The sequence below is a fragment of the Notolabrus celidotus genome, chromosome 3, assembly GCF_009762535.1.
Source record: "Notolabrus celidotus isolate fNotCel1 chromosome 3, fNotCel1.pri, whole genome shotgun sequence".
Lineage (NCBI taxonomy): Eukaryota > Metazoa > Chordata > Actinopteri > Labriformes > Labridae > Notolabrus > Notolabrus celidotus.
This window is the reverse complement of record NC_048274.1, coordinates 19,543,984-19,571,476: the sequence shown is the minus strand read 5'-3', so window position 1 is coordinate 19,571,476 and position 27,493 is coordinate 19,543,984. Positions and strand designations below refer to the sequence as shown.

The following is a 27,493-nucleotide window of genomic DNA, read 5'->3' as shown; positions in this document are numbered from 1 at the left end:
TTTTTTTGTTGAAAAATCGAGGGAGTTGTTCCCTCCCTACATCCCCAACAAAACCTGTGGTAGCTCTCACCACCTCCCACCCCCCACCTCCACCCTCGCAGATGCAGACTGAGTTTCACATCAGCCGGGATCATTCCAGCTCAACTTCTCTGTCTGATACAGGCTTAAATCAGAGCTTCCAGTGGATATTCAGCTAAACAGACTTTGGTATGTACTGTTTTCCCATGTTTGACGTGAAGTTGTCCAACCTGTTGCATGCCAGGTCACTTTTTGTTGCCAGCTGTGTTTTACTGGGCAGCAAAGGATCTGTAATATCCTGTGTGTTAGATCTTTTGGCATCTGGAGCATTGTTGAGCTGCTACTTTTCATTCTGCAAAGGGTTTCTCAGAATTGGTCTAGAGCAAAAGATTCCTTTTTAACTTTTGCAGGAGTTCAGCATAAACAAAATTAACAGCTATAATGCAAATTCATTATCCTCTGAAGTAAATTAAACATTCAGTCTTTATGCTTTTTTGTGTGTGCCTTGTTCCTTGTCTTGAAGTTTTACTGCTGTCAGTTTGAAAGGTTGGACGCATGATGAGGGTAGCAACTAGCGAAATATGAGCAAACTTGTGCAATACAGCTGCAAAATACTTCACCTTGGACATCATTCACCATGCGCTGGATCCCCCAGTTCGACTTTGGGGCTGGGCTGTGAATGTATTGGTTGTGCGTCAACATCCAGGGCTGCACTGGATGTTAACTGCTTCTTCTTCAGCTAACCAAGGCTTATCTGCCCAGTATAGAGCTGAGAACAGAGCTGATAGTGTAGTTCATGTGCAGGTAGAATGATAATGCATGTGTTTGTGTGGGCACTACAAGGTATTTACCTTCACACACCTTCAGATATAAAAACCCCAGCTAGAAATCTGGTAAAAATAGCAAAGGACAAAGAAGAATGACAAATAGTACAGACAAAGAGTACTGCTGGTTATGTTTTTTTTTAAATATTGCGGGATTGAGATTGAAAGTACAACGCCAGGTGTCCAATTTCAGTCCCGTACTGCTCCCACTTGGAATTCTCACGCATGTGCAGAAAGCTGTATACATCACTACTACTAATGACTTCTATGTCGAAGTGCACAGTAACACAGTGAACAGAAAGGGTTTTGAACAGAGCATGTAATTACTGCTAATCCTATAATAACAAATGGGTCTTTGGACAGTGTGACCACTTAGAGTACACAGTGCCTCCAAGGGAGTGAGGAGGAGAGTCTGTTAGAATCACAACATGACCCAGAGGTGGTCACATGACTCCTTTGTTGTCATTTTTTACACCATGAAAATATGTGATTTTGTTCCCTCAAGATAAACATTCCCACTCACACTCACACACTTATCTCACTTTCAGCTGGTTTGGGGAAGTGCTTAGGAGTTGGGTTTTTTTTGGCTTTTATTGCTAATTAACTTGGCCTCAAGGGAAACTTTGGACATTAGAAGGATTTGTCTTTACAGACAGCTGATTATCTTTGACTTATTACTAGTTAACCCCTGCTAGCCGAGTTAATTAATAGACTGTTCGGGCTTCACCCTGCCATACTATGAGTACAAGTATCTGACTTTTGGCACAGGCTTGACTGGAATCCTTCTGATCTTCAAATTCTGATTAAATACCATACATTATTTGAGTCGGGCATGTATTGTCAAACCCATATTGTTAACTTAATGAAAAAGATTAACTGTAGCTTAAGGGAAATAATTTGTTTAGCCCTGCATGTGTTTCCTTAAGCTGCTGTTGATATTCATTGAAACGTGTATACTTCATTCTGATTGCTGACGTCTTTGTTCTCAGTGTTCACTTCCTTTTAGGAGTTCTTCAAACCTAAGCTTGCCCATTTCTGAGTTTTTAATTTAATGTAACTACGAGTGAGCTGCACGGGGGTGCCTCACAACAAGAAGGTTCCTGGTTCGTGTCCCCGGTTGGGCAAGAACCTTTCTGTGTGGAGTTTGCATGTTCGCCCTGGCATGTGTGGGTTCTCTCCGGGTGCCCGGTCTTCCTCCCGCAGTCCAAAAACATGCTCACCAGGTTTATTGGTCACTCTGAACTGCCTGTAGACTGAGAGCGTGTTACATGTTATGCAGTTTCTGAAATGTCTACGTTTGTGTGGTCTTGTCGGCAGAGTTTATCAGATCCAGATCATCATTTCCAGATGCTCTCCACCTTTTTTTGAAGTTGTTTCTTTTCACCACCTAAAAGACTCAATGAACTTTTCAGTCCTCCCCATAAAACTTTATATGAATAACAAAGTGTGTCTCAATACTAAGAGTGGCCTTTTTTTGTTATTTATTGCAACCTCCACTGCAGAAAGCAGATGGCCAGCAAAAACCTTGGAAAAACCATAGGCTGTAGGGCCAAAGGTAATACTTACACAAATCCCCAGTCTCACTTTTTCAGTTGTAAATGATTGTAGTAGTCTAGGGGGTATAAAGCTTCAGTCAGCTGAGGTAAACGTGATTCTAAATAAAGATTCCTACCAAATGAAATCTTATCTGTAGCCTCTCAAAACCATATCACATAAACCTTAAATGTTAATCATTAATAGGAACCTATTTTTCAGACTTCTGGCTGAAGAAGCTGAGATCAGATCCACAGTGTACATAAATATTACTCCTTACTCCCTGCTGCAGGAATGTTTGTTCATGTAACTTCATATAAATTCAACAATATTCTTCTGTTTATTACACCCTGCAAACTTCTGAGAGCAGAAACCACTTTCAGGATCACTGTCACACATTCCCACAGGAAAACCTTCCTCAACTTTTGCCCAACAGACATTAAGAATGACCACATGCAATAATCAGGTTATCTTTTATCTCCCTTCTTTCAATCTTAACATTAAACATGATGTTACAGAAATAACTTTTCTCTTCACTTAAAGCTGCTGTTGGTAGGAATGGTGTAAAAAACGTTCCTTTTTTCCTGCTTGGTTTGGAGAAAAGGTCATAATACCCATTGGTACTCATCGGTAAGTGGAGTAATTTGAGAATATTGCGAAATCTCTGTGTTTTCCAATGCCTTTGTATCAAGCAATGTTATTATTCCCCTCGTTCCCGTTATGACGGACCAATCATAGCTAATCTCCAATCCTCCCTCCTGATTAGTTAAGGGGTGGCCCCTACTACGTCCTCCGATTGGTTATGAGTTCGGCACTATCATGACTGCACACGCCGATCTGTGTTGGGGGGCTAAGAGGAAATCTGGTTGGGAGGGATAGTGTTGACATTCAAAGTCCCTCTCTCTGAACAGATGTTTACTCTGTGACTAGCAACAGCAGCTTTAACAAGATCTGAAATGCTTAGATGAGGATGATGGCTTTCATCACTCTGATCCCTGCAGACCTTCCAAAGGGGGGTTAAACACATCCCTTGAGCCAGAGTTGAACCAGCAACCTAAGAATCACTGCTGTTGCTATCCCACATTCTTCAGCTCTACCAATTGAGCTATCAAAGGGGGCATGTGGTCAATAATTGCAGGGACACTCTGCTCTCAATTTGTGCCCAACAAACATTAAGGAGGACATCATGCAATGATTAAAGTTACATTTTAATCTCCATTGTAAGGTCCTAAAATTTGTCAGTGCATACAGACTCTGGTCTCATTTCTGTCATCATCATTAGAAAAAACTTCCGTTACTTCGTCAGAAGTCCTTTTCTTTTTCTAAAACTGTTTCTAGATTTCTGTAAAAAGCCAAAGAATATTTACTTTACTGGTCATGACTTTCTTTTATATTGCGATGCATGATGGTACATATGACAAGAACGGGGTCAAAAAGATGGGATGTTATGAGGAAGGGATTCCCTCCCAAAAAAAATGCTTTAATTTGTTGAAAACAACAGATACATTAACCCTAGTCATGTAAGCCAGATTGGTCAGTCATGAATGCAGTGTATGGATACGTTTTTTCAGTGTTGAGGGCTAAACATAAGAGAGAAGCAGTAAAACAAACCATCTGATGGAGGCCTGCAGAGAGAGGAGCAATGAAAGAGTGGAAACAACTTAAAAAGGCTGAAGCCTGAATGACTCAGGTCCAGACAGTTTCTTGATGTCCTTCCTGACTCTGTCTATTGGCTCCTGAACAAGGACACCTAACCAGCCACCCAATGCAGGCAGATATTTGTCAATCATGATCATTAGTTGTACACTCCTTTTATACTCCAATATGTGTTATAACTATTCTTCCTCATTTTTGTGACAGCTCTAAAAAATGATGAATTCTCTTTATAATGCACTATATAGTGAGTAACAGGTGATTTTAGACACAGCCCATATTTTCAAGGTGGTCATTTTCATCTGCTTTTAAGCTCACATGCTGGTTGTGTCAGTGTTATCAGTAATACGAACATAGGGAATGTGCCAAATGATTATCGTGACATGGTATCCAGACTCATCAGCGGCTTAAAAGACAATAGTTTGTAAAAACCTGCCCCCCTTATAATTTAAACCTTACTCCAAGTAACTTTACTGTTTGAGGGTTTAACACAATATGCAAGAAAGATGTTCATTTCTAGCCAACGGATATAAGTGTAGGCTAACATTAATGTTAGTTGGTATTATAAGCATTTGTTCAATTCCAAAAACAATACATAATATAATATGAAGGCGTACATTTCTGGCTAGTGGCAACAATCAAGCTTACATTAACATAAGAGTAACACTGTCCAAGAATAATAGTAATAATAATTATACATTTATTTATTAAGCACTTTCAAACTGCCAGCATAGATTTTAAATATTTAGATAATCAAGTAAATTAAACACCATGTAAAAACAGTAGCAACAATACATAGAGTACTGGTTAGCTCAGTTTGTAGAGAAGGCTACAATCCTCATTGCGCTGGTTGCAGGATTGATTCCCAATCCTAATATGATTTGGCAAAAGATTGTATAATATGTGGATGTAGTCTCCATGATGTCACCTATTGGTGTCTGAAGCAATGTTTTAAAGCCTATCGTCGGCGGTCGCCATATTTGAAATGCTGTCTTTGATGCCACAGTGTGGCATGCCGATCAGTCAAGTCAGTCTCACTGAAGCTGATTAATTATACAAAACTCTTAAGTTTGATATCTAAAAAAGTAAGGAGTTATACAAAATGTATCCCCTGTACAGTGTGTTTGGATAGAGGAATCATGTATTCAGACCAAAACAATTTTTTAACCAGGCTGTAAACATGTATATTTTTGCTGTAAAGATCTGCTGTTTAAACAGGTGTGGATGTGGTTTTCTGTGCTTCTGCAGCCACCCACAGATGGATGCTTGAGGAAGGTCAGTTTTAACACCTCTGCATTTGCTTCAAATTTTAAGACCAGAGGTTGCCACCTGGATTTGATACATGTCTTTCTCAAATTAAGGCTAAAAGCCCAAAAATTAATCTTAAGATTTAAAAAAGAAAACACAACACAGTAACACAGAGAAATGTACGACAACCTCAAAAGTCATACACAGCAAGCTTGGTTAAATACTATACTAACCAAACATGATTAAATGTTGCTCCATCGTCTTTGTCTATTGTCTTTTTGTTTTCTTATGAATTGGAGAATGTAGTGAAATGACATCAATATCAGGTTCACTTAACTGTTTTTAAGCCCATGAGCAGTATAGTAGCAGCTTTGAGCTTCCCACCCTGAGGATGACAGCAGAGGAAAATAGCTGCTTTTTGGTAATAAACCCTTGTCAGATAAGATTTGTTCAGTTATCATGAAGATGGGTCAGTTGACATCACTTCTGTGTACTCCTCTTAAGTCAAAGTCCTAGATTAAGGATGAACTTTGACCAACAAAGCCAACAACATCAATGCGATAACTTTCAATTTTATTTATGAGAATACGGGAGGATTACTCCTACTAAAAATGCTCCATTAGAACAAAAAATATAACACACACACACACACACACACACACACACACACACACACACACACACACACACACACACACACACACACACACACAGAGAGAGAGAGAGAGAGAGAGAGAGAGAGAGAGAGAGAGAGATAGTTAATAACGACTGTATATTTCTCATAACATCATAAAATCATAGATGAGGAAACATCTGTACATGCTGTCTGATAGGAAGGAAAGGAAAGGGAAATACCTGCTTGGCAGGACTTTGCTCTTCAATGGAAAAAGTGACAGAGGCTCTGAGTTTGTTTGTATCATTTATGTCAGTATCTCAGCTACTAATGAGCAACAACTGATAAAATGATTTTAAATGGAGGGAGAAACAGTAAACCCGGCACTTAGGCCAGCAGAATCATGACGCTGATAGTTATCAGAGAGATCTGCACCGGGGAGGCATGAGGAGTTAACTCTTTCACTTGTTTTAAAGCTGATTTGAAGATACCAGTTAATCTTCATCATGAATAATGGCCTTTTTCGCTTTTTAATGATGGATAAGTCTTCAACTTTTCATTTGCACTGGAATGTGCATTATGATATACATCTAGAGAAACACATAATAATGTTAAAAGAATCATTTTTCACCCAAAGCACTCAATCTAGCTGTCAACAATTGAAAATACACTCACACTCAAAATGTATGTCAAACACAGAGTCTGGTGAACATTAATGAGATTGTTTGTCTTGGCCTCACCATCACAGAATTCTACAAAATACCATAATACTGCAAAAACTGGAATAAATTAGCAATAATGTAACATTAAAGGGGAGTATTTTATGGTTTTCTTACTGAATGTTAGATTAATATTACATTTGTGTATTGCTACCATGTCTTTACACTAAAGCTGGTGTCTGGTTTGCCAAACTGAGTGCTAAGTTAGTTATAGAAGTATTCTACTGAAATATTTTGCTTGGCCTCTATCAGCATATCTACACACCGACAACTGTGCTGAAGCAAATTTTTCTCAAATTTTTTTCACAAACCTTTCAAAAATTGTCTTTTTATACTGATGACATATCATTATAAATATTTTTTAAATCTCAAATTGCCCTGTACCAGTGTTCTCCCTATTACACTTTCAGGAGCAAGCCCAGAGGAGTGGCCTGGGCTTGCTCTCTTTAAATCTGATTGGCCACCCCTGGTGTCACTCCAGAATCCTAAGCTCTTATTAGCTATTTGTCTTGTCAAAAGTATGACCAAAGTTGAAGAAACTGTTGGTGTTGCAACAGGCTGCTAGTTGGTTTCTTAGTTATTAAATGTAGCACATTTTCTTTTTTAGATATGTAACCCACTTAAGGTAACAGTGTACTCGATGTTATAATGGACCAGTGTCTAAGTCTGAAAAGAAGGGGTTAAGAAAATAATTTGACAGACGCAGCAAGTAACTGGAGCCACAATGTGTATTAAATGAGAATTTGTATTAAACAAAGTAAATAAAGTTCTCTTTCACTTCTGCATTAAAGTGCTTCTTAAATGGTAAATGCTAAGGTATACAATTTAACAACACCTCTTAGCAAAGTTAAAAGTTTAACAGTAATATAGCACTCTTCACTCCTCATAAAATAAAAATGTCTCTAAAGTTCCTTAAGGTTCCTTTAAATGTCTTAATGTTCCAATGTTCCAGTCAGTTAGATATAGTCAGATAGTCAAATGTCAAGAGGTCTTATGTAAAAAAAAAAATCCAAAAGTCCGGTAGTACTAAGCCAGGCTTTAATAGTCCTACCGCACTGGCACACTCAAGTGAGGGATGAGAGGAAATGATGGTTTCCTCCTCAAAGGAAAAGGTTCCTCGATCCAGCTCCCAGGTGAAAAAAAACTCAACCTACTTTCTTTAAGCAGTCAAATGAATCACACATTAAGAATATTTGCTGAGGAAAATGTGTTAAAAGACTCTCTTTAGTGTGCTGTTCATCACTTTGTCGGACGCCTCCCCAAGACAGCAGTCTCAGGCATATACAGAACTTTCTAGAAATAATGTCTTAGTGCTAAGAGTCTTGTTTGGCTTTGAGGGTCATACAGAGTTAGAAAGAGATATACATTACAGTCTGAAAAACAAGGTAATTAAATGTTATTGATTCATATATGTGTGCACAAATTAATGACACTCTATCAAGTCCCAGTTTGGCCACCCCAGCCAAAAAATACAGGCCTCTGTGTACATCTCCCAGATTGGTTTCAAAGATTTGCGTTGATTTATTGGTTCTAGATTTGATCTTAATCACTCTGTACTCACTTGGCTTTGATTGCAAATGTTGAATGCAGAGCTATTTTCTCGCTCATATTTTGTGTTCTTGCATGTGACCAACATTGAAAGAAAGGCTGACTCGTGTTTTTTCACTCTCATTATCAAATGACAACCCCTGCCTACAATACGGATCATTGAACACTTCAAAGAGCTCTCTTGCACAGTAGACTTTGCAGCACATGTCAATGTGAACTCAGCATGATGATCAGGAACTTGTTATTGCACCTAAGTGAATTCAAAGAAAGGGTCAAATAGCTGTGACTGAATTTTGGCGAGTTTCAGGTGGCACTGGACTGTATGACGACCAGTTGAGGATACTGGTACAATGATTTAATTATTATAAAGCTAATGAAAATGAATGACTTGAATGTAAGCTTTATAATTACACTGTAGCACTGAAAAAAGTATGTTATGCCACTTTTGACATTCTGTAATGTGCATTATTACTGAACAGCTGTTGAGTTGCAGATTAATTAACCAGGATCTTCCATCTTTCTCTCTCTCCTTAGGTGCTGTGAAAATGTGTTTCTGCCATGTTAATATCTGAACCATTAACTGAGGAGGGAAGAAACCTTCAGTGCTGGACAAACACAGACTGAGACTCCTCAGATTCCCTATCTGACCGTCTCACTCAGACATGGGGAAAGTGTACTACATTAGTAAAAATGTTGGCCTGGGGTTGCTTGTATTGGCAGCCATTGCTCTGGCTACGATCATAGCTCTGTCTGTTGCCTACCACAAGGAGAGGGCCAAGAATCGAGTCACACCTGGAGATGGAGCAGCAGATAGCACTGGCATGCCTTCACCCCCCACCACTCCCCTCACCCCAAAGGAGCCCTGGGACCACTACAGACTCCCTAACTCCCTCATCCCCATGTCCTACAATGTGACCTTGTGGCCCCGGCTGACGCCCAACACAAACGGCTTGTACATCTTCACTGGACATTCGTTTGTACTCTTCAAATGTGTGAAGGAAACAGACCTCATTATTATCCACTGCAACAAGCTGAACCTCACCAACTTCGATGGACAGCTTGCCAAGCTAACTGCTCTCACTGAAGCCACTGCACCTATTATACTCAAGTCCTGGCACGTTGTGAAGACACAGTTTCTGGTCCTGCAGCTACGCAACAGACTGGCTGTCGGAGCAACATATGCACTGTACACTGAGTTTGTTGGAGAACTGGCGGATGACCTGGAAGGCTTTTACAGGAGTGAATACACTGAGGATGAGGTGAAGAAGTAAGCAGACCATAACGGTGCAACATCCTATTGCACTTTTTACACTGAGGGTTAATTTTCTTTGCAACAATGTTCATGTTGGTGAGATTTTGGAGTAGCTCGTTACCTTCACAGATGTTTTCTTTGTCTACATGTTTCACTTGAACATTTTTCAGAGTGGTAGCAACCTCGCAGATGCAGGCGACGTATGCCAGGAAAACCTTCCCTTGTTTTGATGAGCCAGCCATGAAGGCTGTCTTCAATGTCTCCATCATCCACGACAGAGACACTGTGGCTCTGTCTAACGGCCGGGAGATAGGTCAGATTCAGAAGCTAAAAATTCAGCATTTTCAAGTTTTTGTTATGTCTTCATGCTCTCTGAAAATAAAAACTGTGTTATCAAAATGAGTAAAATGGCTTTAAAAATTAAGTTGAGATAAACAGCTGTTTGAGTAACGTGCAAGACAGATTCACTGTAAATGATTAATAACTGATCATGTAATGAGAAAATCAGCAACCATACCCTGTTAAAACTAACAGAGCCTAACTCTACCTCTCTCTGATCAGTCGTAGGAGACTCTGTCATCGATGACATGCCAGTCAGAACGACGACATTTGAGCCCACAAAGAGAATGTCCACCTATCTGCTGGCATTCATTGTCAGCGACTTCGTCAGTATCAACTCAACACAAAGTAGCAATTTGTTGGTAGGAAACTTTTGTGACCTGTATCTGTACCTGTATCCACTTACAACTGGCCATGTTTCATGACGACTAGGGTCAGAGGTCATATCATAACTTTGTGCTTCAGACACATCACAGTTAAGTTGTGTTTTTTCCTTTTTTTCTTTTGTCTGGATCTAGATTGCATCCTGATCCAGACAAAGATTGTTTCTTATGGAGACTAAGCATTTTCAAATTCTTTGCAGATCCGAATCTGGGCCAGAAGAAAAGCCATAGCTGATCGGCAGGGTGAATATGCTCTCAGCGTTACTGGGCCAATCCTTCAGTTCTATGAGCAGTACTACAACACAACATATCCGCTCCTCAAGTCAGGTGGGTCAGCTCTGTATCAGCATGTTTGAGGAAACCTCTTTCCTGTGAGGATGGACATGTTTTTCTAACTTCCTTTGGCTCCAATCATTCAGACATGTTTTTCATTACTTGCTGACCACATTTGCTGTTGAACTTTTTTCTGTATGTTGAAGGATTTATATTTACTTGATAGTTGAAGATATTCTGCTGGTGAATTAATCAGTTCACCAACACCAGACTGGATGTTTTCAGGAGTATTTCATCCTCAATTCACTTATTTTTGAAGCCACTCGTTCATCAAACACTTCCTGTAGACCACTCAAGCCCTACTGTTATACAGCTTTGTTTCACATTGAGGTTAAGTGAACACTGCTTTAGGTATTTTTTTTCATTTCATTTCATTTTTATGAGGACATTTTCAATTTCTGATGAATTAGGAATGTCTTTGTCCTCCACAGATCAGATCGCTCTGCCTGACTTCCATGCTGGGGCGATGGAGAACTGGGGTCTGGTCACATACAGAGAGACCGCTCTACTGTATGACCCCTTCATATCCTCCAATGGAAATAAAGAGAGAATTAACACTGTGATCTCTCATGAACTTGCACACATGGTAGGTGATACAGTACAATGCCATGATTGCATCAGTTTTAGTTATTAATAAGGAGAAAAGACCAAAAACTGTATTTAGATTAACTTTATCTAGAGTGAACATTTATCATCAGAGTAATAAAGCGTTTCACGAACAGCTTAAAATAAGATCAAATGCATCAAATTCAGATATACAATTTATCAAAATGAAAAATAGAATTTACACAGAGGTAAAAGCTTCTTTCCAAGTGTGTTCAGGGGGGATTTAAAGACCGAGATAGATTTAGAATACTGGATTCATCAGGTAGGTTCTTCCAGTGGTTCAGAGTCCAAACTGCCAAAGTACCCAGCTTTCTTAGTAATCATCTGATTGTGTTAAGTACTTGATTCTGATTGGTTGAAACCCCTTGACAAGGGGTTAAATAATCCTGAATAGCGGCAGCACCACCATGAACAACCAGATTACACATGTCATACTAAATTCATCTGTGGAAAGGAGCACATTTATACAGTTCATGATTTCACCTCCTATTGTTGACATGATGCAGGAACGTTCATTTCCTGCAACATGTGTAGACAACATGGAATTCATTTTTTATAACGCATTCTATTTATCTGGAAGCACAAAACTTTAGATTGGTGATTAATGGCTGGAGTCAATCCCTATCAGCTGATCTAAGAGGGCGCCCAGGCTCATAGGGTGTAGGCTTTTGATATAACTAGATGCTTGGTCATGTAACACCAAAAGCAGATGACAAATCATCACATGGATGAATTTAACCATGCTCCATGTTTATTACAGCCTGATATCATAATTCTCTAGTTGGGAATTTTCTAAAGCTCCTGCTTGTTTACTGACTCTAAATCCTTGAGTGGAACTTTAGCTGTCAAGTTTGCTGAAATCTTAAGTCACGGTCAGACACTGTCAGCATTGTTCACAGAAATATTAGTTTCCTGAAAATGTACAGAGAGTTGAACTGTTGTGTGACAGGGTGCTCTTTATTCCTTCATCCATCATGTGTTTTTAGTGGTTTGGAAACTTGGTGACTCTGCAGTGGTGGAATGACTTGTGGCTGAATGAGGGCTTTGCTTCATATGTGGAGTATCTTGGAGCTGACTACGCTGAGCCCACCTGGAACATTGTAAGAACCATGCATGTGCCTACATTCTGTACATAGTGAGCCCTGGTACATTTCAGTTCACTTTAGTTCTACATAAATGTAAGTCTTCTCTGTAATATTTTTCCAGTTATTACTTTTTTCTCTTCATCTCTTTTCTTGGCTGCAGAAAGATCAGATCATCCTGTATGATGTGCATAAGGTGTTTGCTGTGGATGCCCTTGCCTCCTCCCATCCGCTTTCCCGCAGGGAAGACGAGGTCAACGACCCTGCACAGATCAACGAGATGTTCAACAGCATCTCCTACAGCAAGGTCTGCTCCTCTGTCAGAATATACATCACAGGAACTTAAACATTAAATCAACACAGGTACCTCTGTATGACCTGCTAAAGCAAACAAGACCATCACAGACTGACCCCTTCTTTGTGATTTTTTTGAATGCCTGTTTTTACTGCCACTTGGTCAGTAGTCCTCAGGTTTCTGTCATCTTCTGTCTTGCAGACCTCAAAGTTTTCGGTCTCAGAAAACTTCTTATTTGAATCCTTCTTTTGGATAAAAAACAAATCCTTTGCTATTTTTAGAAGCCCAAGCTGATCAAGCCCTGTTGGCTTCTATGTTTGTTGTATTCAGGGAGCGGCGGTGCTAAGGATGCTGTCAGACTTTCTCACTGAACCGGTGTTTGCAAAAGGACTCAGTGTGAGTATCAACCCTTTCATAAAGCAACCCATCTGTATTCTTTCTGCAATTATGTTCATGTGTACACCATAGACTGTATAAAATATGGACGTAGGATCCCTGACGTCACCCATCTGTTTCTGAAGTGCTGTTTTGAGGCCAAGCGTCAGCGGTAGCCATATTGCTGCTTTCGAGCGATTGTGACGTAAAGAGGCGGGCTTTGAGCCTCCTAGCCAACAGCTACAGTGTTCCCGCCTGTCAATCAAGTCAGCTGTGCCTCTCATTGGAAGACTCTTAATCTCAATATCTTCGAAATTGCCGCGTTAGAAAAAAATTCACCCCCCCTACAGTGTGTGGCGATCGAGAAATTAGCTATCCAGACTACACTTGTCCTTTGTACCAGGCTGTAAACATGTTTATTTCTGCTATAAATATCGTCTTTTTCCCATTCATATGTATGTGACTTCCGGTACTTCCGGAGCCAGCCTCAAGCGGATCCTGGATGAACTGCAGCTTTTAACACTTCCGCATTGGAATCATATCTTTAGACCGGAGGTTGCCGCTTGGTATACACTTGTATTGACAGGGCCTGTCAGTATCAAAACATATATTTTTGCACTTTTATTCAGACTGCTGTGTGCAATGGTATCTGATCACAACTGATCATAAATTAAAAGCATGTTTAATGCTTGTAACCACTGCTGCTGGATAGGTGTGAAATAAAGTGTGTTAATGCACGCTGCAGAATTAGCCAAACAGTAAAATCCACACTGGCATGTATGACTGTTAAAAGTCAACAGGACAACATTTTTCATCAGAAAACACAACTTAGGATATACCGCCTTGTCCACCTTTGAGGCCAGACAAAAATGTAAAAGCTCATTGGTTTTGAAGATATAAAGGCTACAATTTTGCATTTGGGTGATATCACAGAGACTATGCTGATGTGTTTTATACAGTCTGTGGTTTAAACCTGTTGCAGGTTGTTGTTAACACCTTAATTACAGTAAATGCAACGTGCTTATTGCTGTTTTACCTGCTGCTTTCAAATGCTTTCTCTTCTCAGTCTTACCTGAACACATTTGCCTTCAGTAACACAGTGTATACAGACTTATGGGACCACCTCCAGCAGGTCTGTACAGTCAGTGACCTTCACCGTCACACATGTGTATGATTTCACCTAACAGTGTGTCCAGTGTTCATGTTTTCCTTTAATCCCTGCCACTCTCTGTTAACAGGCTGTTAGAAACACGCCAGGTATGCACATTCCTCACACAGTCCACGACATCATGAACCGCTGGACTCTTCAGATGGGCTTCCCAGTGGTCACTGTTGACACTAAGACAGGAAGTATCACCCAGAAACACTTCCTGTTGGATCCAGACTCTGTGGTGGAGAGGCCTTCTCAGTTCAAGTAGGAATCAGTTTTACCTTACCCTGTAAGTTCAATGCAGACAGTTAATGAGGAGATTGATTCCTTAATTTAATATCCCTCATAAGGATAACATTACACTCTATCACTACTAGCTGGGGATCAAACAAAATGGCCGTATGGCACAAGATTTTAATCTCTTAGTTCTGCACTTAGACAACGTAGTGTTTCAAACTTGTGGTGATCATAAACTAAAATCCACAGTAGCATTCCAGCTAGTATGTGAATTGGGGTCTTATTAGTATATTTGAAGCATCTAGAAAGTACCAGAAATTAGTTTTGATCCAAATTGGAATTATTATCCAAGTTTATGTTTGCCTTCTGACGTTTGATTTTAATTTGGTGAGGAAAAACGTGGTTCTTTGTTACAAAAATTACACATGAAATATGACACAACAATATCATTTTTGGACCTTTTTATTTGCACTGTGGGGGAAATTCACTAAGAGTACATTGCTGGCACTTATGACACCAAAAAAATGCATCAATTATCCCTGCTATCTATATTGTGTAAGGGTCCAGGTCACAATAAACATTGCGTTATTCAAGCTCAAACATGGCCATGAAGTTTTGCAGCTCTCCACTGTTTGTTCTTGTTTGCATCTGATTTTGGAGATGAGCGGTCAGCATATTCACTTTTGACTGTTTGAAGCTGTGCTGTGTGCAATCACCTTTATAGATTTCAAACCGCTCCACATTTGGATGATGAGCTAAATGAGGAGGGACGCTAGTACCAGTTTATTTGGTAACACTTTATATTAACTACACACTTTTAAGCATTAATTAAGCATTAATTAATGCTTAACTCATCATCTGTAAAGCATTGTTCATACATTAATACTCATTTATACATCATGTACAAACACAGTTATAAATGTTTTATTATTCATGAATATGACTCTCTATAATGTGTTAACTAACTCTTTGTTCATACTGTATAAATTATGGATTCACCAAATACAAATGAGCTATTATGGTCATTATAAACCAGTTATAAACACATTTACAGGTTATAATTCTCACATTTAGTAAGGGTTAGTGAACACCTTATTACATAGAAAATTATGATTTAATCAAGGTAGTCACAAAGGACTTATAAACTGCTTGTTCATGGTTTTGTGATCTGATCTAAAGTGAGGACTTTTTATGCTTAACAAAGCGTTCATTAATGTGATTTAAGACCAGCAGCACCTTAAAACACAGAATCCAAGTTATTGTTCTGTTTTGCAGCTGCATTTTAACTTGTGTTTACAAATGGTTTTATACAGACAGCGTTTAAATGTTACTGTGTCTTTTTATATATTTGATATGTCATATTTTATTTGAGTTTTTCCACTGTGAGCAGTTTAAGTTTGAGAGATTTTCTTTTTCAGTTGCAGAGTATTTTAAGTTCAAGGTTGTTTCCTTTTAATAAATACAAGTTTAAGTACATGTGTTATGTCTGTTTCCTTATTCTGTTGAATCAATATCTGTGACTTGTGTGTACTAAATGTTAGAATCATAACCTGTAAATGTGTTTATAACTGGTTTATAATGACCATAATAGCTCATTTGTATTTGGTGAATCCATCATTTATAAAGTATGAACAAAGAGTTAGTTAACACATTATAGAGAGTCATATTCATGAATAATAAAACATTTATAACTGTGTTTGTACATGATATATAAATGAGTATTAATGTATGAACAATGCTTTACAGATGATGAGTTAAGCATTAATTAATGCTTAACTAATGCTTAAAAGTGTGTAGTTAATATAAAGTGTTACCGTTTATTTTTAAGTAAATTTATGGTAACACTTTATATTAACTACACACTTTTAAGCATTAATTAAGCATTAATTAATGCTTAACTCATCATCTGTAAAGCATTGTTCATGCATTAATACTCATTTATATATCATGTACAAACACAGTTATAAATGTTTTATTATTCATGAATATGACTCTCTATAATGTGTTAACTAACTCTTTGTTAATACTTTATAAATGATGGATTCACCAAATACAAATGAGCTATTATGGTCATTATAAACCAGTTATAAAAACATTTCCAGGTTATGATTCTAACATTTAGTAAGGGTTAGTGAACACCTTATTACATAGCAAATTATGATTAATGAAGGTAGTCACAAATGACTTATAAGCTGCTTGTTCATGGTTTTGTGAGCTGATCTAAAGTGAGGACTTTTTATCCTTTACTAAGCATTCATTAATGCAGCACCAACTGCACCTTAAAACACAGAATCCAAGTTAGTGTTCAGTTTTGCAGCTGCATTTTAACTTGTGTTTACAAATGGTTTTATACAGCCAGCGTTGAAATGTTACTGTGTCTTTTAATATATTTGATATGTCATATTTTATTTGAGTTTTTCCACTGTCAGTGCTTTAAGTTTGAGAGATTTTCTTTTTCAGTTGCAGAGTATTTTAAGTTCATATGAAGAGTTATTTTGATAAACGCGGTTTTATACAGAGGTTGTTTCCTTTTAATAAATACAAGTTTAAGTACATGTGTTGTGTCTGTTTCCTTATTCTATTGAATCAATATCTGTGACTTCTGTGTTTTAAGGTGCTGCTGGTCTTAAATCTCATTAATGAATTCTTTGTAAAGCATAAAAAGTCCTCACTTTAGATCAGCTCACAAAACCATGAACAAGCAGCTTATAAGTCCTTTGTTACTACCTTAATTAATCATAATTTGCTATGTAATAAGGTGTTCACTAACCCTTAGTAAATGTTAGAATCATAACCTGTAAATGTGGTAAACTGGTTTATTATGACCATAAAAGCTCATTTGTAATTGGTGAATCCATAATTTATAAAGTATGAACAAAGAGTTAGTTAACACATTATAGAGAGTCATATTCATGGATAATAAAACATTTATAACTGTGTTTGTGCATGATATATACATGAGTATTAATTTATGAACAATGCTTTACAGATGATGAGTTAAGTATTAATTAATGCTTAACTAATGCTTAAAAGTGTGTAGTTAATATAAAGTGTTACCAAATTTATGACAAGAGTGTTATTTCACAGTTTGTAAAAAAACTTGTCCCTGGAGCAAATAAGCAAGAGCAGCTCGTTCAAATCAAAAACATGAGGTGTTTATTGGCTCCACACATTGACAAGTTTGCCCGTTGAGTCTTGCACAACCACTGCCAGACTAACTTAACCCCTTACTATCATACTTTTATTATGATTAATAGTAATTTTACTCTGACTGTGAGTGGCTGTTAGAGTTTATTTTTTTCTTTAAGTTTGCTTCTCTGTTTCTGATCAAGTTACACCTGGTATGTCCCCATTAAATGGATGAAGACAGGTGTAGTGCAACAACAGTACTGGCTCCTTCAAACGACAGGTATGTCCTAAGAAACTCACCAGCTCCTCTATTTAACTTTCTGTATAACTGTGTTTATCTTTGTAAAACATTTTCTTCGCAGCCACCCACAGAGAGATGATAGTTTCAGGAGAGGACTGGGTTCTGTTGAACACTAATGTTTTTGGGTACTTCAGGGTAAACTATGATCTTGACAACTGGGATCGTCTCCTCATCTTGCTTGACACCAACCACCAGGTGAGTCACAAGAGTATTCAGCGAGTCAGTTCTTTTGAATCAAATTGTGATTCTTGATATTGCATTTTTTATCAGCTTCAAATCTGAATCCTAGTATTCAAGTCTTTTGGTTTCAGACACTCCGGACACTAAAGTTACACAAAGTGGAGTTTAAACAAATGGTTTTATTAGAAGTTTATAGCCCCAGATGTTTTTGCATCACCATGCAGGCTTTGTTGTCTGTGTACGTTGCTTTCATGTCTGTGTGGTTTCTTTCAGGCTTTATCAAACATCAACAGAGCCCAGATCATAGATGATACGTTCAACCTTGCAAGGTAAGGACAGCACATATTCAAAGGACATCATACTTTTTCACTTGTGTCTGCAAAGAATGCAAATTATCTGTTCTCTTTGTGCAGAGCCAAAATAATCAATACAACATTAGCCCTGAGAACAACAGTGTACCTGTCCAATGAAAGAGACTACATCCCCTGGGAGTCAGCTTTGAGAAACCTTGACTACTACATCCTGATGTTTGAACGCACTGAAGTTTATGGAGCCCTACAGGTTAATACTTTTTTATTATTCAATGGGCCAGGCCCGGAGTCTGGACCAGCATGTAAATTGTTTTGTCCCCTCCTCTTCCTGCTATTTAAGAAATCTTGCCAAACTCAGGCCTATTGTGCCCAGAGCTATGCTCAGGGGCGTGTCCAGAACTTTTTGACCGCGGTGGCCCAACTGAGGCTCTCACATAGGCAAGGGTGGCCAGTGCATTTACAAATAAAAAACATTTACCCTTTCTGTCTTCACAACCTACTTTTATTAAAGTATTAAATAGTTGTTATATTCCTTTTGACTTAAAAAAAAAAACATGACAAAGTGGCATAAATCTTCTAAGCTTAACTGTTTAATGACTTACAAAAAGATGTTTTTTCAAAGTCACATTTGAGGGCACTAATAAAGAAATCTACTGTCAGCCTTTTAACTCATCCCAAATTATAGATTTTGACAGAAACCCCACCTCTGACAAGGCAAACAGCCAATCATAGTGTAGGATTTTGGGGTGGCCCCTGGGGTGGCCAATTGGATTTCAAGGGGTGCCAGTGCCACCCTTGGCCACCCCTCTGGACACGCCACTGGCTGCGCTAGAGGTGATTAGCACCACATCACTGCTACTCTGCTGCTAAGATTCTGACGGAATCATCTTAAAGGCTTCATGTAACACCTATCCTTAAGTCCTCGCATTGGCCTCCTATCAAATTCCAATTCCTGCTTATAGTAAAGATCTAATCGTTGCTTAATCTGTTTGTGTCTGCTTTATTGTTTGTATTACATTTCTGTAGCAATCTCTGATTTTATTCTTCTTTATGATACACTTTGTGGCATCTGTTCTTGAGATGTGCCATACAGATGAACTTTTACTCACTTAACTTTTTTACTGTTAAATCATTTACTTCCCATTCAGGTACAACAATTATAATTGTCTCTGTGTAAAAGTGTAAAATGAACTGACATACAATTTATTGCAGCTATATGGTGTTTTAATTTCAGAAGTACCTCAGGAAACAAATCAAACCACTTTTTGAGCACTTCAAGGAAATTACAGACAACTGGACCAAAGTTCCTACCGGACACACAGACCAGTAAGATGTTCAAGTCTAGATGTAATGTTTTTAAGCAGAACGTGATTAAACAAGTGATGAAATAGTTTGATTTTACATGAAAATAAACACAAGATAGTTGTGCACTTATGAAAATGATAAGCACCCATTGAGAAACATAGAAAATGCTGATACTACCTACCCTACCACTTAGCCACGACTGACACCCACACCCCGAACTTGGATGTAGATTGGCAGTGAGAGCTAACACATCAACAGCAATATCAAGTTGGCACCTCCCTACACCTGTGGTTTGTCAAGTGAGGCTCAGAAAACCTCAAAAATACTCAACACTTAGGTGTTTGCTCTACCTCCCTCTTCACCCCCATTTTTAAGAGAGAAGGGAGCACAGAAGAGGGTGAAATCAACAAGAAGAGTTTGTAGATACAGTAGATGTCAAATAGAGGACAGAAAAGGCAGAACCAGGGCAAGAAAACTGTTTGGATTAGAGCTCCCTCCCCAGGTTAGGTTTTAAACTCTACCTCCCCCACTCTACTAATTTTAGGAGGGAAGAGAGAGAAGAAAACCAAGAGAAGAGTTTGTAGAGAGATGGTAGAAAAAGGACAGGGGAGCCAGAGCGAGAAGCCTGTTTGGGCAAAACCCTGTCCCGTCATATATATCACACTTCATTTGGATTTCTAGCTTTGTCACAGACGTCCTGAAGTATTGGATATTGCCATGCTAAAGCACAGTTTTTGTTACATACGTGTCCTTGTTCTGCAGGTATAATCAGAACAATGCTATTGGGATAGCCTGCAAAACAAACGTTGAGGGCTGCAGGGAGCTGGTTAGAGGCTGGTACAGACAGTGGATGAAAAACCCACAATCCAACCCGTAAGTAAAGAGTTATACAAAGTGATTTATACGTGGTTTAAGATTCTTTTTTTTGCACACATGTAGCTGCTGCACTTATCGTAAAATCTATGCTAACTCACCTGGACACTGTGTGAGACAGCTGTATTAACGTCAGCTGTAACTAGCTCACAATGTACACACCAACTGTCCCTGTGAGGAGTGAGCCTGTGTTTGATGTTCATGCGTTAACATATTGTTTTTTAATACTGACTAGCATCCATCCCAACTTGAAAAGCACGGTGTACTGCATTGCCATAGCTTACGGTGGAGTGGAAGAATGGGACTTTGCATGGACAATGTTCATGAATGCTACTGTGGCATCTGAAGCTTCTAGGCTGACGGCAGCCATGTCCTGCGCCAAAACACCTTGGCTTTTGAACAGGTATGTGTGTACAATCCAGATTTGTGTAAGCAGCCTCATTACCTCACACAAGGTGCTTTGTTTGAGGATTACAGAAAAATACTACAGGCCTGATTTTCATGTAACTTGGTGGAAAGACGTTGTGTAGCTTGGGTCAATAAAGAAACTATTTTCTAGTGGAGTAAGGTCTGTGATGAGGATTGTATTCTCCTAGTTACCTTCCTTGTCAAGCTGCTTTGTAAAGGAGCCATAGGTCTATACATACATGCATCTACAATGATGCAATGCTTTATTTAAGTGGAAACTACTTTTTCTTGTTGTTTTTTTACTTTAAGAGTTCATACATTTGGTTTGCCCAATGGATCCTTACACATTAACCTGACTTTTTTTTTCCAAAGCAAGACAGCCAAGCTATGACAAAGCTAAGACACAATCCAAGTGAAACTGTAATCTTTAACCTTATAACGCCAAGCGTATCATACTTGATACATCAGTTTTTGAGACCTCTATCATCAGTGTAATATATTTTTTCAGAAAAAACCTGATGTATACCATAGACTGTAAAAAAAAATGGCCGTCCGATGGCTTGGCTGGAAGTGGGGCTTCCATAAAAGCTGCTCCCCCTGGTGGCTAGCTGCAGTATAGGTCAAAAACTCCCCCTATTCATTTGAATGGGACTGCGGTCAAACTTAAAAAAAATAAATACACGTACCAATGTTTCTCACATCCATATGCTGTGGTGATATGTAATTATTATTTGACTGTTTTGTGTTCAAGGCCTCTTTTTTTCTGAAAAGTTTCTTTTTGATTCGTTATTAGAGGTTAAAAAACAGGGTTTTACTACCGGGTTTGCTTTGATTGACCGCTGTTGTAGAGGGAAACTGCGTAGGACCTCGTGAAGTCAGCTGTAGGGCGGGGCTTGTTGCCATGGCAACATACAAATTCCCTACTGCACAGACTTTGGCTTCAGAAGATGTACAAGATGTCAGCGTTCTGGAACGGGATATTTTGGCTTCAAAACCGTACAATGGGAATAGGCGGAGCGACTCTGTCCATTATAAATACAGTCTGTGATGTATACTATCAAATACATGCAGTTCATGGATAATCTACCAGGTCTGAGTAATTCATGCACCAGAAGCCTGTCACTGGAGACATCCAAAATGACAGCTGTCAATCAGTGACCCACTCGAGGTTTTTCATGGATATTTTTGCCAAATTTGAAAAAGTTTTGATGAAAAATACTTTCAAATTGTTACTGAAACTTCAACGGGAATAGTTACTGGATTGATGCAATGTAAAACTAATAAATATTTCATTACTTAATACATAGTCAAATTATGTTGAAAATGTGTGCATAAAAATTGATACAGCAGGTATATAAGGCAATTTATTTTGGAGATCTGTCAACTATCATTGTATTACATTTCATCCATTATGCATTCCAAAAAGCGACATATAGTCTTTTTAATATTGAAGAACATGTTTACATGACATAACGAGGTTTATTTAGTGTAACAATTGAGATATTAATAACGTACATTGTATTTTTATTTATGCAAAATTCTGTATCATGATGATTGATGACTAACTGAATGTTGCCATGACTCCCTAGTAAATAATTATCTTTTGCTCATTGATTTCCACTAAAAATGGAACAATTCAGGGAAGAACTATACAATAAATTCGTTGTTTTTTTTTGCTGTATTGTAGATAAAAAATATGTATGATGTTGTCGTGCAATATGGAAAAAAATAATTTCTAGGTTTGAAATTACTTTGGGACAATTTAAAGGAAACTAAAAGTTTAATAGGATAAGTGATAAATGTGTTTTTATATGTTTTAGTTTGTTTAAAAAAGAAGAAACTTTCAGCAAAAAAATTGCAACAAAATTCCTGATGTATCAAATATGATAAAAATTAAAACTCATATATGACAAATGCTATTTGATTAATTATTTTTTTATTCAGAAGGTCCAATAAACACTCCATTTTCAAAGAATTATAATTTTCTGGCAATTATTTGATAGTTCAGGCTTTCCAAATTATATTTTGTGTCAACTTGAGCAAAGCTTGAAGCAATCTTTTCAAGTGTTATTATTTTCACTGCAATATGTACCTTATGTTTGCTAGCACTGACTTAAATTAACCATAAGATTTTGAAGGTCTGTCAACTAAAACGTGAGAGCAAACCCTGGGAGGGTTGATAAGAGCAATTGTTTTATGTGTTCCTTGTGTTGCTTAGAGATCTTTGTCTTGTGTTTTATTTTGTAGTTCTTTTAATCTGCAGCTATCATCATATAGATTAACTCTGACTTTTTGTGTGACTACTCAGGATTTGGAGAGATTTGAGCTCACTAGTTTAGGAACTAAACTCAGCTAGATCCAAAATAGATCTATTTATCTCTTTGTGTACTTTTATTCAACCGTGTCCCATCTAAGATTTATTTTGCATCTATTACACCTTCAGTTCAATTTACCTATTGTACAGGTTTTTTTCTACGGTAAGTATCCTTGACAGAGGATATCATGAACATTTACTGGCTTCAGCTAGTCTTTCTTTTGGAGCAAAATAATGAATACATTAATTTCTTTGTTAAAAATGTTTCTGGTTGCATCAGGTATCTGGAGTACAGCCTTGACCCAACTAAGATCCGCAAACAGGACGCCACCTCAACCATCCAGCACATCGCCCGAAACGTTGTGGGGCTGCCACTGACCTGGAACTTCATCAGAGCGAAATGGAGCTACATTTACCAGGAGTAAGAGCTCACCACTCATAGGAGACTTTGCTGGATACACTAAAAAATGAAATGAATTAACAAGGAAATAATCAATTTAACATTTACCACAACAACTAAGGTAGAAGTTAAAACAACATAAAAACTCAAGGAAGAAGTATAACTTCACCAAGGGCAGATAGTACTATTTTTCTTTAACCTACTCATCCAGCTTGCTGATTATCATATGTTTCTTTGAGTCTGCCCTGACAAGCTGACCTAAAATGTATTGCAGTCCTTGTAATTCATCATGAGTCATCATATCATATATATCATCAATCATATATGAGTGTTAACATGAACAAACACAAACAGACCTTTGACTGTAGACCTTCCTTTTTACAGTTACATTGATTTAATGTTTTCCCAAAAAAGATCACTTTTATTTTGTTGTTATTTTTCTTTAGATACGGACAGGGAGCGTTTTCCTTTGCTAGTCTCATCGGTGGAATTACAAGAAGATTTTCCACAGACTTCGAGTTACAGGAGGTATTCAGCCCACACAGCCACAGCCACAGTGGAATACACACTGCAGTCCTTGAGGGTATTGAGTCAAAAAGAAAGAACACAAATGTATTCAGTTTTTCTGTCTTTGCTTTTTCTGTGTCTCCCCAGCTGAAGAAATTCAAAGAAGACAACCTTCATGTTGGTTTTGGCTCTGCCACCTTGGCTGTGGAGCAGGCTATAGAGAAGACCGCAGTCAACATCAAATGGGTGAAAGAGAACAAAGCCCATGTGCTGAAATGGTTGACTGAGGAGTCCACATGAGGACACTTGGACAGTTCAAATGACACTCTCTCTTTTTGCACTGCCAGGGATATGTAATGAATGACAATCACTATAATCATCAGCAACAAATGACCAGCCTGTGACAGTCTGGAACAGTTGTGCAAACACAACTGACACCTAAAACAAGGGTCATATCATTGTCAATGCAAACAGACATAAGATGATCAGTGGAGCAAACGTAGTGCCAGTTTATGTCAAGTTAACTTAATAAATAACTTGAGCTCTTACCCCAAGTCTATGAATGACAATAAACACTGTGGAACTTGTTAAATAAATATTATGATAATCCAAGAAATGTTTGTTTCATAGCTTTCAAATTGATCAGCAACAGAAAATACACTGTGAAGTAAAAATCCAGGGGGAAATAAGCCCAAATTTCACAGTCAGACAATAATCAATGTAAGCAGTAAATCACATTTCCATCAACTACAAATTCACACATTTCTTATATCACATCATATAACACCGCTTAATAAACCTGTGAGGAAGTTTTGGCTTGTAATCTTTATGGCGTCCCCTGTCTTTGCTGAGCTCCTGTACCTGTGTAAGTTGTGTTGTTACCATAGACTGTATAACACATGGACGTTGTCTCTATGACCTCACCTGTTTGTTTCTGAAGCTGAGTTTTCATGCCTGTCTTCAGTGGTTGCCATATTGGAAATGCTGACTCAACCTAACATTTGGTCAAACTAGCAAGAAGCAAAGAGGCAAAGAGGCAAAGAAGTGCAGTTGTGGCGGGCCTTTAGCCTCCTTGCTAACAGCTACAGGGTGCCCGCCTGTCAGACAAGACAGTCATTCCCCTAATTATGCAAAACTTGTAAGTTTAATAAGATAAGATAAGATAATCCTTTATTCATCCCCCAACGGGGAAATTCATGGAGTTACAGCAGCAAACAAGAAGGTTTACAGAACAAGAATTTAACAAGAATATATATTGGAAAGAAATGTCCATCAGAGAGGACAGCTTGGCCATAATTAGCCTGTCAGCCACCACCTCCACAGGGTCCAGGACCGAGCCGGCCTTCTTCACCAGTTAGTTCAGTCTTGCTCTCCTGTATCCTGTCCGCCCACAGCAGGTGAAATCCTTCCAATGTGGCGTTTTTGTCCGGTGTTAGCTCTATTAGCATGATGCTACTCTGCCAGTATTCCTTCTGGTACTGGGTTAGCTCGTCCACCTTATCGTAGATAGATCTTACATTCCCCATAACGGTGGGTGGAAGGACAGGTCGATGTCGTCTTTTTTAGCTTGCACCTCAATACCAGCACGTCGTCCTTGCCTCCTTCTCCTCAGCTCACAGGGGAACATCGGGCCTAGCATCGTTTAGCATCGACATGCTACAGGATGCTAACATCTGATTTCATATGTAAACAATTCGACCATGGATAACGTAGGATCTATGGCCAACAAATGAGTCATTAAAAGTCATGACAGGCTCCAAATACGAAGATAACTAAACAGAAAAAGAGTAGAAAAAAAAAATCTTCAAACATAACAAATCAAATTATTTTACCCCCAGTACAGTGTGTACTGATACAGATATTAGCTATTCAGACCAAAACCATTCATTGAACAGGGCAGTAAACATGTTTATTTTTGCTGTAAAGATTGGCTATTTTGAATGGGAGTGTATGTGGCTTCTGGACATTTTGCAGCCAGCCTCAAGTGGACGCTTGAGGAACTGCAGTTTTTAACATTTCTGCATTGGCTTCATATGTTAATTTCCGTCTGTTTAAACAGAAGCCAAAAAACTGTGCTCCTGTGTGAAAGTCTTCACACAGGAGCACAGTTTAAACCTTTTACCCTCTAGTAGCACCCTAAAACAGATTGCTTCTCATACACTGGTGCAATTTATATGATGGATAACACAAGTATTTTATTGCACCAACTTCAAGATAAGATAAGATTCAATCTTATCTTATCTTATCTAAATCCACCTCCAAACACGGCATCATTTAGGGAGTGAACAGTGGCAATGACTTCCTTTTAACAGGCAGAAACCTTGAGCAGCAACGGACTCATGTTGATCAGACATCTGACGTGACTGTTGGACTTAGAAAGAGAGACAGAGGGAGATGCAGAAAGAGAGAGATAACAACAACAGCTCATACAGACTTCTGGTTAGAGTGCCAATGGAAATGGTAAAAGTATGTGTAGTATTTACAGGAACAGCAATATAATGATAATAGACTGATCTTGATATTTCTAATAGTTAAGGTCAACAGGTTCAATATTAGCATTTTCAATGATCAGTTCTAACAGTTTGAGTTGAGCAGTTTTAAGATTGCTATAAGCAAGTATAACAAGTGCAGCAGTTGAAGTCAGGCAGGCTGTCTGCTGCAATGATCCAGAGGAAGCTACGAGACAAGGGAGCTCAGGGACTCACCGGGAGATCTATGTACAGTATAGTAACCTTAACAAGACATGAGGATTTAATGTTAGTGACAGGCAGTAATATGATATGAACACACGCTGATCTCAGGAAAACAACAGAAAATGACTGTAAATCACAGAAAAACTGAGTAATTAAAATGTATAGATGCATGTCTGGCAAGGGCTTCTGTACATAACAGCTAAGCAGCATTAAAGACAATACATTTATGTGTAGCCTGTAATCTAGTTTGGAAAATTCTGTTATAAAGGAAGCCAAAGATTGTTTTGCATTACATGTATTTTATTGTCAGACAGTCATCAATGGATGTCTTTTTCATTTTTGTCACAGAATGTTGGGCCTGTTTAAGAACAGCAGAGCAGCTACTCTTTTCACTGATTTTGATTTTCTCACAGGCAACTGAATCCTATGAGTGTCATAATGGTGGCATGTTGTCAATGACTGTATGTAAAAAGTGATTTTAGCCTCATAAAGGTTCAAAAGTAATTCAGCATTAAAATGCCTTAAAGCTGCATGCTTTCTAATGGCCTGCAAGGGGAGACTCCACGGGAAAAAGAAGTCAAGTTTTGTTGAAATGAAGAAGAAAATAAGCCAACACTTACATGGATTCATTACCTCAGTGACTGTTTTGCTGAAAGGCGGTCTCTATCACTTGTTTAAAGTTATTTCTCTGTAAAGTATTTGGATCTTAAAGGGTACAGCTACCTTTGATTGACAAGCAGTGCTGCACAGCCAACATTTGCTGTTGTCTGACAGTAGCAAACAAGTTATACAAAATGTACTTTCAAAAATGGCCCAAACACCTCTGGCCATTCACTTCCCATTGTCCTTTTACACATCTGCTGA

The 27,493-nt window shown here is 38.4% G+C and overlaps 1 protein-coding gene across 1 annotated transcript; it reads left to right on the top strand.

Annotated features, from left to right (window-relative positions):
- Positions 1 to 102: 102 nt before the first annotated feature.
- Positions 103 to 24,763, top strand: LOC117808986 (aminopeptidase N-like). The gene is made up of 21 exons (XM_034678646.1): positions 103 to 207; positions 8,691 to 9,423; positions 9,579 to 9,721; positions 9,970 to 10,109; positions 10,331 to 10,457; positions 10,895 to 11,049; positions 12,056 to 12,169; positions 12,315 to 12,458; positions 12,777 to 12,842; positions 13,888 to 13,953; positions 14,060 to 14,235; positions 17,541 to 17,617; positions 17,700 to 17,833; positions 18,092 to 18,147; positions 18,232 to 18,379; positions 19,364 to 19,455; positions 20,197 to 20,307; positions 20,543 to 20,710; positions 23,310 to 23,450; positions 23,876 to 23,957; positions 24,084 to 24,763. The coding sequence occupies exons 2-21, from the start codon at positions 8,819 to 8,821 to the stop codon at positions 24,234 to 24,236; spliced, it is 2,898 nt and encodes a 965-aa protein (XP_034534537.1). The 5' UTR covers positions 103 to 207; positions 8,691 to 8,818; the 3' UTR covers positions 24,237 to 24,763.
- The last annotated feature ends 2,730 nt before the right edge of the window (positions 24,764 to 27,493 follow it).

Excerpts from the sequence above, each read along its gene's own strand:
- LOC117808986 (XM_034678646.1), top strand. The coding sequence starts at position 8,819 with ATGGGGAAAGTGTACTACATTAGTAAAAATGTTGGCCTGGGGTTGCTT. Across the intron at positions 11,050-12,055 it reads CTCATGAACTTGCACACATG|TGGTTTGGAAACTTGGTGAC; the intron begins GTAGGTGATACA and ends ATGTGTTTTTAG. Across the intron at positions 14,236-17,540 it reads GAGAGGCCTTCTCAGTTCAA|TTACACCTGGTATGTCCCCA; the intron begins GTAGGAATCAGT and ends TTTCTGATCAAG.